Source organism: Carcharhinus amblyrhynchos, chromosome 21 (genome assembly GCF_965287045.1).
Source record: "Carcharhinus amblyrhynchos chromosome 21, sCarAmb.v2.hapA, whole genome shotgun sequence".
Taxonomy (NCBI): domain Eukaryota; kingdom Metazoa; phylum Chordata; class Chondrichthyes; order Carcharhiniformes; family Carcharhinidae; genus Carcharhinus; species Carcharhinus amblyrhynchos.
The window spans coordinates 17,968,750-17,983,280 of record NC_137344.1 but is presented as its reverse complement, the minus strand read 5'-3'; the positions used below and the strand labels follow the sequence as shown (position 1 = coordinate 17,983,280).

Below are 14,531 nucleotides of genomic sequence, written 5' to 3'. Positions count from 1 at the left end.
CCTCAGAGTGCAACTTTTTCTATGCAGACGCCTTATAAAGTAACTGCAGCATTCGTAAGGACCATTGTAAAATGAGTGAAACTTTTCCTTTACTGCATTGAGGCATCTCAGAGTGTTACTGGGTGTATGTAAAGAACCTGAATATTCTTTTTTTATGTACGATGGTCATTTTGGAATGTTTCTCACGTCAGAATCATAGAACTTGGGAAATTGGTAATAACAACAACGAGGGAAGTGAAGAAAGTGAGCTGCTGAGTGAGGGCATGGAGAGAAAGTGGAAAAGAAACGAGAGGTTGTTCTCGCAGATTCCTGAATAACGTATTTTTTCATCTGCAAAATGAATGCAGCCTGTCTGGTGGTAATAATGAGTTGGTTTCATTTCTTAAAAAAAATAAAAATAATGCTTTCCTTTCTGTTTTCAGGCTGCGTTCACCAACCCGGAACTAAGGTGGCTACTTGCAGACCTCCACTGGGCTGCAAAATGCAACAGGACGCGCGAGAGGACAGCCAGCGCTCTGATTGACAGGCGGCACAGCCAATCAGACTTGGGGTTTCCCCTTTCCGCCTTCCCATTGGGCCAGAGTGCAGGTGGTCCAGCCAACCAGCGCGGCGGGGGCGGCGCCTGGAATGTTGCCGGAGAGACACGTGGGCAGAGGATGAGGAAGTGAATGAGTGCAGTGGCTGCGCTGTGTGAGAGACAGAATGATCCAGGGCTGGAGCCCCGTCCTTCAGAGCCTCCTGGGCACCTTCTTCACCTGGGGGCTCACCGCCGCCGGGGCTGCTCTGGTTTTCATCTTCTCTCAAGGCCAGGTCAGTATTTGTGGACCAGATTTTGAATGCATTGCATTGCATTGTATTGTATTGCATTGCATCGCATTGTATTGTATTGCAGTGAGACCAGTCCTACAAGGCTGTCTCAGGACAGGCTAATTTCAATTGATTTCGAAAAGCAAAATCTTAAATCAAAGGTATGGACAAATCTGTCTTTTATGGAGCCTGTATGACAATGACGTGGAACATTCACTTCAGGGTTGCATTGCAAGGACGGTCAACAAGATAACTGTTGGACTTTACAAATCAATAAAAAAAACTTTCCCAATGAAATGTTGATGAAGGAGCAATGTCAGATTTAGTGTTTCTCTCCCTTGTACTATGTAGCATTTCTGGTACCTTAAAATGACTTTCACCCTTATCTCTCCTGATGACTTTTGTGTTGTGTCATGGTGTATTGGGAATATTTTGCGATGCCACATTGACTGCCCAACCCTTCCTGCAAACCAACACCCTAATCATTCCTGCATGTGTTAATCTTCCGGCCTGTCACTTTCCTATCCTTGTTTATTCTGATTAATTTACCTTTTGTAGATTTCCATTCAATTTCCTTTTAGACAGTTTGCTAATTATAAGTTGATAATTTGCAATTTATTGTCAAGAGGTGGGGGTGCAAGTTGAAATGATCAATTTCAAAAGAAAATTGGATGTGCACTTGAGGGACTTAAATTTACAGGGCTATGACAATGGAGTGGGGCTGACTGGATTGCTCTATAGAGAGCCAGCTTGGATTCAATAGGCTGAATTGCCTCCTTCTCTGCAGTAATGATTCTGTGACTGATGGCTGAGACATCAATAATGGTATTGATGACTGACAGGCCACAGTCAGAGTAATGCAAATGTCCCCCACTACTTGATGTAGGATGTGTCAGAGATATTCACACCAACACCATTTTGCATCTGTGTAATTTTTTTAATGTAGAAAGCCTCCAGAGGTGTTTAACTGAAGTGAAATCAGACAAATATTGACACCATGGAAAAAGTAAAAGCTTTAAAGATTGGATTCTAGAGCTTAGAGCTATTAGAATTCTTAATTTAGTATTTCTTGTATTCTTGCTTCTGCCACCTTTTAGACAAAGTGTTGTTTAAGTTTATTTATTAGTGTCACAAGTAGACTTGTATTAATACTGCAATGCAGCTGCTATGATATGAAAATCCCCTAATTGCCACGCAGGCAGTGACCTAAGCTAGAAATTGAAATTGGTTCCCTGGTGTTGTGAGGCACCAGTGCCAACCACTGTGCCACCATGTTGGCTACGTTTTCTGACTATACAACACTAACCACCTTTCCAAAGTCTTTCATTGGCTCTGAAATGCTTTGGGATGTCCCAGTGCCATGAAAACATAAGTGCAAGTGGAGCTGTTGTGTAGTGGCCGTGTTACTGGGTCAGTTGTTCCAAAGGCTTGATGAATGCTTGGGAACTGTGTTCAAATTCTATTGTGGCAACTGGGAAATTGAAGTTTAGTTAATTCAGTCTGAAATAAAAAAGCTAGCTTCAGTGATAGAGGCCATGAAACAATCAGATTGTAATTAAGATTTATCTGGTTCATTAATGTCCTTTCAGGGAAGGAAGTGCACTGTCTGTACCAATGCATTAGCTATGGCCCTCTGGCTTTTAAGTCAGAATGTTGTGAGGCTCAAGCTCTATTCGAGAAATTGAGCACAAAAATGGATGATGAGGCTTCAGTGCAGTACCAGTGGAGTGCTGCGATGTTGTAGGTGCTACCTTTCAGCTGAGACAAGCCTGCCCCCTCAGCTGGATATAAATGATCCCTCTATTTCACTGAAGAGCAGAGGAATAATCCTCAGTGCCTTGACTCCTCAGTCAACATCAGGGAAAAAAGGTTATAGTCATTATCACAGTGCTGTTGGTGAAGGGTCTGATGTATTCAAATTGGCTGCCCCCTCTCCACAATGCATTTCAAAAGTACTTCATTTGCTGTTATGGTCTTTGAGACCAGGCAAAAGGTGCTACACAAATGCAAGCATTTGTTTCTCTGACCTGATCTGTTCCACGTGACTCCAGGCCCACAGCAATGTTGGTGACTGTTATCTTTTCTGAAATGACTGTACAAACCAGTCAGTGGCTAAGCAATAGGCTTTGCCAATGATGTTGATATCCAGTGAGCAAATTGATAAAATGTTTCTCTCTTTAGTGCAGATGGCTGAAGATAGAAGGGACTGGGGGATCCGTAAGAGGCACGAATACAGATTTTTCAACCGTTTAAGAGCCAGTAGTTAAGAAAGGGAGGGGTGAGGCCTTGAGGGATTTGAACATGGACTGGAAATTTTACATTTGAGGTGTTGATTGATTGGGACATTATGTAGGACAACAGGTTATAGTGACGATGGATTAGTAGGATTTTGTGTGAATTAGGATCTAGCATTGAGATTTGTGTGGGCTCAGGTTAGAGAGGTTAAAATTGGTCATAGATACATGGAATAATCAAATCCGAAGGTGCAGATGAAGGTTTCAGCAGCAGTTATGTTAAAACCCTGGAAAAATCTGAGCCGATCAGAGAGACCCAACATGAATTTATTAAAAGTAGGTTTCATATAGCAAACTCAATCGAATTTTTTGAGTAAGTAACTAAAATAGTGGAATGTGTGTGGATGTAATTTATATGGACTTGCAGAGGGTATTCTATAAGCTTCTAATGAAGAGAGTGTTATTAAACTAAAACCCAAGGATTTAAAGACCTGGTTTGGGAATTGGCTAGGTTGTAAAATACAGAGAGCAAGGTGATGGCCATGTACCTGAGTTGGAAGGAAGTGATTATTGGATTGTTCACTATATATTACGCACTGCATTAAGTAATGCAATAGAAAGATGTTTGTCCAAATTACCAATGACATGAAGGTAGGTGGCATCATAATTAGTTAGATGAGAGCATAAAATTGATAGATAAAATGAATTGTCGAAACTGGCAGATGAATTTCAATGCAGATGAGTTGGTAGTCATCCAATTTGGACCAGAAAAGAAGAAATCAGAATATTCCTCAAATATTGAAAAGTTATGAAGAGCAGAGAGAGGATCATAAGAACAGAAGAAATAGGAGCAGGAGTAGGCCATCTAGCCCTTCGAGCCTGCCCCGCCATTCAATAAGATCATGGCTGATCTGAAGTGGCTCAGTTCCACTTTCCCGCTTTCTCCCCATAACCCTTAATCCCCTTGCCTACCAAAAACCTACCTACCCGTGTCTTAAATATATTTAGCGAGGTAGCCTCCACCACTTCAATGGGCAGAGAATTCCAGAGATTCACTACCCTTTGAGTGAAGAAGTTCCTCCTCAACTCTGTTCTAAACTGCCCCCCCTTATCTTGAGGCTGTGCCTTCTAGTCCTGCTGTCCTTTCTGAGCGGGAAGAACCTCTCCACCTCTACCCTATCCATCCCTTTCATCATCTTATACGTTTCAATAAGATCCCCCCTCATCCTTCTGAACTCTAACGAGTACAAGCCCAGTCTATTCAGCCTCTCTTCATAGCTCAACCCCCTCAACTCCGATATCAGCCTAGTGAACCTCCTCTGCACTCCCTCCAAGGCCAAAATATCCTTGCACAAGTGTGGCGACCAAAACTGCACACAGTACTCCAGCTGCGGCCTCACCAGTGCCCTGTACAGTTGCAGCAAGACCTCCCTACTTTTATATTCAATCCCCCTCGCTATGAAGGCCAGCATCCCATTAGCCTTCCTGACCACCTGCTGCACCTGTAGGCTGGGTTTTTGCAACTCATGCACAAGGACCCCCAGGTCCCTCTGCACCGTAGCATGCTGCAGCTTTTCGCCCTGTAAGTAGTAGTCCTTCCTACTATTATTCCTGCCAAAGTGGATAACCTCACACTTGCCAACATTGTATTCCATCTGCCAGGTTCTCACCCACTCGCTCAGCCTATCTAGATCCCTCTGCAGACTCTCCACACCCTCCGCACAATTTGCTGTTCCACTTACCTTTGTGCCATCGGCAAATTTCGACACCTTACACTCGGCTCCCTCCTCCAGATCATCTATATAAATGGTAAATAGCTGAGGCCCCAGCACCGATCCCTGGGGCACTCCACTAGTCACCAACCGCCAATCCGAATAGCACCCATTGACACCCACTCTCTGCCTCCTGTTTGACAGCCAATCCCCTATCCACGCTAACACCTTACCCCCAACTCCATGCCCCCTAACCTTCTGTAACAACCTTTTGTGCGGCACCTTATCAAACGCCTTCTGAAAATCGAGAAACACCACATCCACCGGTTCCCCTCCATCCACCGCACTAGACACATCATCATTAGAATTCCAATAAATTCGTCAGACACGACTTCCCCTTAACGCATCCGTGCTGCGTCTGCTCTATCAAACAATTCTTCTCAAGATGCCTCGCTATTTCCTCTTTGATGACGGATTCAAGCATTTTTCCTACAACAGACGTTAAACCAACCGGCCTATAATTCCCTGCCTTTTGCCTGCTACCCTTTTTAAACAGCGGCATAACATTAGCCGTTTTCCAATCTTCTGGCACTTCCCCGGAATCCAGCAAGGTTTGGAAAATAATCACTAAGGCATCCACTATCACCTCCGCCATTTCCTTCAGAACCCTGGGATGCATTCCATCCGTTCCTGGGGACTTGTCCACCATCAGTCCCACTAGTCTGTGGAGCACTACCTCTCTAGTAACAATGATCTCATTCAGGCTCTCAACTCCTACCATCTTTCCATCGTTAACACCTGGCAAACTATTTGCGTCCTCCTCCGTGAAGACCGAAGCAAAAAACTTATTCAAGGCCTCAGCCATTTCCTCATCCCCCACCACTAAATCCCCCCTCTCATCCTCTAAGGGTCCAACATTCACCCTAGCCAGCCTCCTCCTCTTTATATATTTATAAAAACTCTTACTATCCTTTTTTATATTTAGCGCTAGCCTAGATTCATAGTCTATCCTTCCTTTTCTTTATCAACTTCTTCGTCATTCTTTATTGATATTTAAACCTCTCCCAATCCTCTTCTCGCCCACTACTTTTAGCCACTCTAAACGCATCAGCTTTTAATTTAATACTCTCCTTTAGCTCCTTTGTTATCCACGGCTGATTATCTCTTCTCCTACGATCCTTCTTTACCATCGGAATAAATTTCTGCTGAGCACCAAGAAAGATCTCCTTAAAGATCCTCCACTGTTCCTCAGCAGACCTACCTCCCAATCTGCGCCCCCAATCTACATTCGCCAATTCCTCTCTCATCCTATCGTACTCCCCTCTATTCTCATCCTCCATCTGCATCAAAAACTCCACCATATAATGATCACTCTTCCCAAGTGGATCCCTCACAACAAGGTCCCTAATTCTACCTGCCTCATTACATAACACCAGATCTAAGATAGCTCGCACCCTCGTCGGCTCCAGCACACACTGTTCAAGGAAACTATCCTGGCAGCATTCCAAGAACTCTTCCTCAAGCCCACCGTGTCCAACATGCGTCGACCAATCAATATGTAGATTGAAATCCCCCATAATTATGGCCGTTCCATTCCTGCACGCATCATTTATTTGCGCGTTTATAGCCCGCCCCACCTCCAGGTCATTATTTGGGGGCCTATAGATCACACCCACCAGCGAGTTCCCTTGCTGTTCCTAATCTCCACCCACAAGGATTCTACGTTCTGCTCTTTGGTGCCTATATCTTCCCTTACTACCACCCTGATACTAACCTTAATCAGCAGAGCTACCCCGCCCCCCCCGCCTTTTCGTCCCGTCTATCCTTCCTAAACACTTGATACCCCTGGACATTCAGCTCCCAGTCCCTGTCACCTTGCAACCATGTCTCTGTAATGGCCACCGGATCATATCCATTTGTGCTGATCTGCGCCACCAGCTCATCCACTTTGTTCCGAATGCTTCGTGCATTCAGATAAAGTGTCTTCATCCCAGCCTTCACCTGGACCCTATTTGAAGGAATGCTACCAACCTTACTCATGCCCCCTACTCCCTTTATTATTGGGACATCCTTGACCTCTTCCCATACCTGTACCCTCTCCTTTACTTTAGACACTGTAATTTCACCCCCCCTCGCACCCTCACCCCCCCCTAATTAGTTTAAAGCCCTATCTACAATCCTAGTTATATGATTCGCCAGGACTCTGGTCCCAGCACGGTTCGGACCAACACCATCCCACCTGAACAGGTCCCACCTGCCCCAATACTGGTGCCAATGCCCCATAAATTCAAAACCATTCCTCCCACACCAATCCCTGAGCCACCCATTCACCTCTTTAATCCTATCTACCCTACACCCATCTGCACGCGGTTCAGGTAGTAATCCAGAGATAACCACCTTGTCAGTTCTGCTTTTTAATTCCATTCCCAGCTTTTCATACTCCCTCTCCAGATCCTCAGTTCGCATTTTGCCTATGTCTTTGGCACCCACATGTACCACAACGACCAGATTCTCACTCTCCCACTCCAGGTTCCTCTGCAGCCCAGATGCGACGTCCTGGACCCGAGCACCAGGCAGACAACACACCCTTCTGTGTTCTTTATCATTGTGACAAAAGACAGTGTCTATACCCTTAACCACACTATCCCCAATTACCACTACATTCCTTTTTACCTTCTCTTTGTCTATGTCCTGTGTCTGCATCACTGTACCGTGGGCAGTTTGCTCATCAACCTCACAGCCCTCGTTCTTGTCCACACTGGAAGCAAGAACCTCAAACCAGTTATGCAGATTGAGAGGCTGAAACTTGGCAGTGCTTGATGTGGTTCAGCCAGATGTAGAGATTTGCAACAACCATCAATTTATCACCATGTGTGGTGACAGTCTGGAAGGTGCTGCCTGGCAGGGTGATGGAGGTGGGATGCCTCACATTCAAGGTTATGGGCCAAGTGCTGGCATATGGGGTTATGTGGGCAGGTCAGGGCCTTTCATGTGTCAGTGCGGAATTGATGGGCCGAAGGGCCTCTTCTGCACTGTAGGATTCTGTGATTGTAATTTAATGCTCAGTCTGCATCTGTTGGACTTGAGGGAGCGAAGATGGTGTCATACTGTAAAAATGGCCAGGATGGGAAAGAATTGAATTGATTTCATTTATTATTGTCACATGTTGGGATACAGTGAAGAGTATTTTTTTTGCACGCTATATAAACAAAGCATACTGTTCATAGGGGAGAAGGAAAGGATAGGGTGCAGAATATAGTGTTGCAGTTACCGCTAGGGTGAAGAGAAAGATCAGCTGAATATGTGATAGGACCATTCAAAGGTCTGATGGCAGCAGGGAAAAATCTGTTCTTGAGTCAGTTGCTACATATTTTCACACTTCTGTATCTTTTTCCTAACTGAAGAAGGTGGAAGAGATTGTCCGTGGTGCGTGGGAACCTTGATTAATGCTGGCTGCTTTCCCGAGGCAGCGGGAAGTGTAGATGGGGTCAATCAATGAGAAGATGGTTTGCGTGATGGATTGGGCTACATTCACAACTCTTGGTAGTTTCTTGCGTTCTTGGTCACGGCAAGCTGTGAGGCATCTGGAAAGGATGCTTTCTGTGGTGCATCTGTAAAAATTGGTGAGAGTCGTAGTGAACATGTTGCATTTCCTTAGCTTTCTGGGAAAATAGAAGTGTTGGTGGGCTTTCTGCTTTAGTTTCGGAGTGGATTGATCAGGACAGGTTATTGGTGATCTGAACACTGAGAAACTTGAAGCTCTTAGCCAGTTCCACTTCATCACCTTTGATGTAGACAGGGAGATGGTCCCCCACCATGTTTCCTGAAGTCAATGACTATTTCCTTTGTTTTACTGACATCAGAAAACCTGAAAATGGAGTTGGAGTGGAATTTGGCCATGCAGAGTTAAGATCTTTGCAAGAACATCAAAGGTAAAGGTGAGGCAGTTGTGCAATATTGGAAGTAGCCAAAAAAACAGCCTATTCAGCTATGCATGGCTACAAGACTGGGTGCACCTTTACACCATGGAAATGGTTTGGCACATCCTCACATTGGAGGTACCCCCAAGAATTGAGAGAACAAGAGAGGGACCAGTATCAAGTCTTCAGGGAAAAGAGCCAACAATGGCAGAGATGTCATGGAGTAATCCAAAGATCTACAAAGTAATCCTACCATTTTTAAGTTGTTTTACATTGTTGATTTTACAACAAAAAGTTGTATGTATTTATAAGATCACGAAATAAGTGAAGGTGTAAATTTAGGTTAATGCATTGTTGTGAGCCATAGTGTGTAAATTTTGTGTAAATCGTGTTCACAGACTTCCAACAGTTGTTTCATAAAGTGCTTGTCAGCAGTGTAAAATCCTATGAAATAGAGGGATCTTCATTGGCAGCAAAGTTGGCTGAGTGACAGGAAGCAGACAGTATTGGTGAATGTGTGTTTTCTGATCTGGACTCGAAACGTCAGCTCTTTTCTCTCCTTACAGACGCTGCCAGACCTGCTGTGATTTTGCAGCACTTTCTCTTTCAAATTCCAGCATTCGCCCTAATTTGCTTTTATCGGTGAATGTGTTTTTTTTTGACCTGGAGGACATTATACTGTGAGCTTCCCCATGATCTATGTTAGTAACCTGGACTTACAGGTGCAGGGCACAGTTTCAATATTTGCAGATGACACGAAGCTTGAAAGTATTCTGAACCATGAAGAAGATGGTGATAAACTTCAAGGAGACATAGACAGCCTGGTGGAATAGGCGGAGATGTGGAATTTAATGCAGATAAGTGTGAAGTGATACATTTTGGTAGGAAGAACAAGAAGAGGCAATACAAAATAAAGGATTCAATTCTAAAGTGGGTACAGGAGCAGAGGGACTGGAGTGTATATGTTATAACTTGTTGAAGGTGGCGAGAGATTAGTTAAAAACTTCTGGGATCCTCAGCTTTATGTATAGAAGCAAAGACTACAAAAACAAGGGAGTTGTGTTGAACCTTTAAAAAAAACATAGGTTCCACCTCAACTGGAGTACTATGTCCAATTCTGCGTACTGTATCTTAGGAAGGATATGAAGGCTTCACTTTGTTTTATTTGTTAGTGGGATGTGGGATTGCTGATCCTTAGGTGGTGGTGAGTTGCCTTTTTGAACCACAGCGCCCCTGACGTGTTTGTACACCCACAGTACAGTTTGGAGGTTTTCCAGGATTTTGACCCAGTGACAGTGAAGGAACAGCACAATATGTCTCCAAGTTAGGATGGTGAGTGGCTGGGAGGTGCACTTCGAGATGGTGCTGTTCCCATGTGTCTGCTGACCTTGTCCTTCTAGATGGTAGCAGTCATATATTCGGAAGGGGCTGTCTAAGGAGACTTGGTGAGTTCCTGCAGTGCGCCTTGGAAATTGTACAGATTGCTGCCATTATATGTTGGTGATGGAGGGAGTGCATGTTTTGGATGTGTCATTCACATGGGCTGCTTTGTCCTGGATGGTGTTGAGTTTTTTGAGTGTTGGAGCTGCACTCATCCAGATGAGGGGAGAGTATTCCATCACACTCCTGACTTGTGTTTTGCAGATAGTGGACAGGCTTTGGGAGTTAGGAGGTGGGGCAGGCTCGAAGGGCTAGATGGCCTACTCCTGCTCCTATTTCTTAAGTTCTTATATACTCACTGCAGAATTCCTAAATTCTGACCTGCTCTTGTAGCCAGTCCAATTCCATTTTTGGCCAATGGTAACCCTAAAGATGGGGGATTCAGTGATGGTAATACCATTGAATATCCAGGGGCAATACTTACAGCCTCTTCTGTTGGAGATAGCAATTGCCTGGATTTGTGTGGTGCAAATGTTGCTTGCATTTGTAATTCCAAACCTGGGTATTGTCCAGGTCTTGCTGCATTTTGACATGGATTGCTTCAGCATCTGAGGTGTCAGGAATGGAACTGAATATTGTGCAATCGTCGGCGAACATCCCCACTTCTGACCTTATGATGGGAGGAAAGTCATTGTTGAAGATGGTTGGGCCTTGGACACTATCCTGAGGAACTCCTGCAATTGTATCCTGGGGCTGAGGTGACTGACTTCCAACCACCACAGCCATCTTTCTTTGTGCCAATTATGAGTCTGACCAATGGAGAACCTCCCCCCCCCACCGATTTCCATTGAGTGCAGCTTTCGTAAGGTCCTTTGCTGTCACGCTTGGTCAAATGCAGCCATGATATAAAGGGCAGCACGAGCATATTCTGTCCGAAAGCAATACCGCAACAACAAAGTGCAGAAAAGGTTAATGAGATTGAAGTCCCTCGTCACTGCAACCAGTGCCATAGATTTGGGATTATTTTTCTTGCCGGAAGGAAGTTTGAGAGGAGATTTAATAGAAATATTAAAAAGCATGGGCTATCCAGACAAAGTAGATGAAAAGCTAATTCCATTGGTCCAAACCAAGGACACAACTTAAGGTGAATGACAAAAGAATCGTTGATGACCTGAAGCGAAACATGTTTATTTCCACAGCGAGTGGTTTAGAGCTCTGGAATGCACTGCTTGAGAGTGCGGTGGAGACAGATTCAATCATGTCTTTCAGAGTCCTTGGGTAATTATTACCCGCTTCAAAATTGGCCAATTATCTAGAGAGAAAGAAATTACAGGACTACTGGGTAAAGGATGGGGGCGTGGGATTGGCTGAGTGGCTCTTACAGAGAGGTAGCATTGGCATGCGGGACTGAACAGTCTCCTGTGTGGTAACTGTTCTGCGATTCCGTAACATGTTCATTCTTTTGCCAGCTGGTAGGTCTAAGGGAATGGCTTTTTCTTTGGCAGGCCAGATTTATATGTTCTCCTGCAAGATAGAAGATCGATGTCAGATTTCATAAAGAGAAAGCAGTCATTTAGTTTAAATAGATGAGCTGTTTCATTTATTGGAAATGTTGATCCAATTTTACATCCCATTAATATTTCCAAGCCACTGGAAGCTTGGCGTCACACACTGGAAGGAGCAGTTGCAGAGTCTGTATCAATGTTTGAAGTCCAGAGATTAGATCACAGCCTGTTCCTTTACACAATTTTCAGGGTTGTTCTTGGGCTTTAATCTTTGTGTGGTAGAAAATAATGTGTCCTGCGGCTTATTGAATCATTGCAATACTGAAAAAGACACACTGTGGTTCTGTTGTGCATAGAACGTCCCAGTAATGGATTACAGATTGTGAAATGGTCAAAGTAAGTGGTGCAGATGTGAGCAGAAAGTTGCAAAGGGATGTAGGCATTCAACTGAGTGAGCAAAACGAGGTCCAGTGGAGCCAAGTGTGCCTCAACTGTGAGGCCATCTGCCCTGGACCTGAGGAAGGAACATTGGTGTATTTTCTAAATAGTGAGAAAGCAGAAACTGCAGAGGAACAAAGGGATTTGTCAGCCCAAGTACTTCAAATCATTCAAAGCTAGTGAACAGGTAGAAAAATCTGAAATACAAAAGGGGAGGAAGTTATCCTTTGGTTGTGTAAAAGCTTTAATAGGATCCCAGTCACAGTATTTCATTCACTTGTAGGCGTTGTCTTTCAGGAAAGTGACCATTGGCTTTGGAAGGGGGTGTGGGGCAATTTCACCAAACTGATACTCTTGTTTACAGGATTAAATTATGAGGACAGAATGCATGAACTAACTAAGTACTCCAGAAACCCAGCTGATGCTCTGAGGACCCGGGTTCGAATCCTGCCATGGCAGATAACGGAATTTGAATTCAATTTTTAAAAATCTGGAATTAAGAGTCTACTGATGACCATAGAACTATTGTCGCTTGTCGGAAAAAAATCCATCTGGTTCTCTAAGGTCCTTTTAAGGAAGGAAATCTGTCGCCCTTACCTAGTCTGGCTTACATGTGATTCCAGAGCCACAGCAATGTGGTTGACTCTCAACTGCCCTCAGAAATGTCCTAGCAAGTCACGCAGATATATCAGTGATTCAAGAAAGCAGCTCACCACCACCTTCTCACGGGCAACTAGGGATGAGCAATAAATGCTGACCAGCCAGCAATGCCCATGTCCTATGATTTTAAAAAAAAGTATTAATTTGAGTGTTTAAGATTGAAAGGTGATCTGTTTAAAAAGAGTTTAAAAGTCAAAATGTTTTGACAGTATTGATCTCTGGTGAAGAAGTCAAGAATTAACTTTAGGTGGAGGCCGTTGAGTAAAATTGGGAACCCATTCAGATATTGGGTAACACCACCTAAAAAAGCTGTGGATGCTCTGATAACTTCCAAGACTGGTGGGTTTTTTCTTGTTGTGGAAGGGTGTCTGTGGACCTGGAAACAAAACCGTGCGGATAGAGGCGCCGATGAGACACAATTTAATTGAACGGCGAAGTAGGCTTGAGGGCTGGTTGACCCACCTACCATTTTTTCCTAATGGTCCTACCGAGGTTTGTTGGGATACAGTAATCTGTTTATTGCTTTTTGAAGGGCACAGAATGTGCCGTCAACTGCAATTAGCACTAAAAGTGACTGAAGAACTCCATGTGAAATGGTAACATTATGAATTACTGACGCCAAAGGCTTAATTCAAGGCTGTACTTTAGAAGCCAGTTAGTTGCTGCTTCTGTACATGATTCACTTCACCTCCCACAGCCACAATGGTCATACAAGCTTTAGCGAGTCGATATTGCCTCTTAACGATACAACAATTTGCTGGGATTTGGCCCTCAGTATTTTGAATTATGTAATGTAGTGAGTGTCTAAAGAGTGGGTATAACCTGTGTTGCTTGTAAAACTGTCGTTAGGGATGTGGAAAGCAAATCCAATGGAGTTTTCTTTACATGTTTTTTGATTACATCCATCACCTTGCAAAATCCTCGTAATTCAAATTGGTGTTTTTCACAAGTGTCTGATGTAATGCAGTGACAATTGATGACTGTGATAAAATCAATGTTACATTTCGGGTGGGATATGGGGGGGCCCTTTTGATACTTCAAACCTGTAATCTAGTTGTTTAAAGTTGGCTATTGTTCACTTGGATTCAATTTGCCGAGATTTGTGGATCCGACCCACTGTGAAAGTGAGCATAATCGGTTCTTGTCTGTGCTTTCTCTTGTCCTGCTCTTCATGTGTCGTAATGGTAATAAACTGGACAAAGCATTATCAGAATCTGAGACTGCGAGTCGTTTTTAGAGCTTGGATTGCTGATAGAATCATAGAATCCCCACAGTGCGGAAGGAGGCCATTTGGCCCATTGAGTCTGCACCGACCACAATCCTACCCAGCCCCACACACACACACACACACACACACACACACACACACACACGCCGCGCCCCCCCCCCCCCCCCCCCCCCCCCCACCCCCCCGACGCTCAGGGGCAATTTACCACGGTCAATCAACCTAATCTGTCCATCTTTGGAAAGTCCAAGGAAATGGCCACATTGCTGAGCCAGAATTAATTTCACTACAATTTCCGACTTCTTTTACCTCACCCTTGATGGTTGCGCCTTTGGTTGCGTTGACCTGAGTTGTACAATGCAGAAAAGGCCCTTTGGCCCATTTGAATCTGCCCTTACAATACCTACACTAAAATTGGGCTATTCCCATTTTCCAGCACTTGTCCTATATACGTGAATGTTATATTTCAAGTGTTCATCCAAATATTCTTTAAAGGGTTATAAGGTTTCCGGCCTCCACTGCCTTTCCAGGCAGTGCATTCTAGATTCCCACCACCCTCTTGAGTGAAATTCATTTTTCTCAATCCCCCCTGAATCTCCTGTCCCTTACCCTAAAAGTTTGCACCCTTGAAGATTGACCCCTCAACCAGG

The 14,531-nt window shown here is 44.2% G+C and overlaps 1 protein-coding gene across 2 annotated transcripts in view; it reads left to right on the top strand.

Annotated features, from left to right (window-relative positions):
- Positions 1–656: 656 nt before the first annotated feature.
- Positions 657–14,531, top strand: part of slc39a11 (solute carrier family 39, member 11) — a 701,093-nt gene continuing 687,218 nt past the window's right edge. For both annotated transcript variants that reach the window (XM_080209531.1, XM_080209530.1), the window contains exon 1: positions 657–810. In XM_080209531.1, the coding sequence (XP_080065657.1) occupies positions 703–810 (108 nt within the window). In that variant the 5' untranslated portion in view covers positions 657–702. The remainder of the gene's footprint in view (positions 811–14,531) is intronic.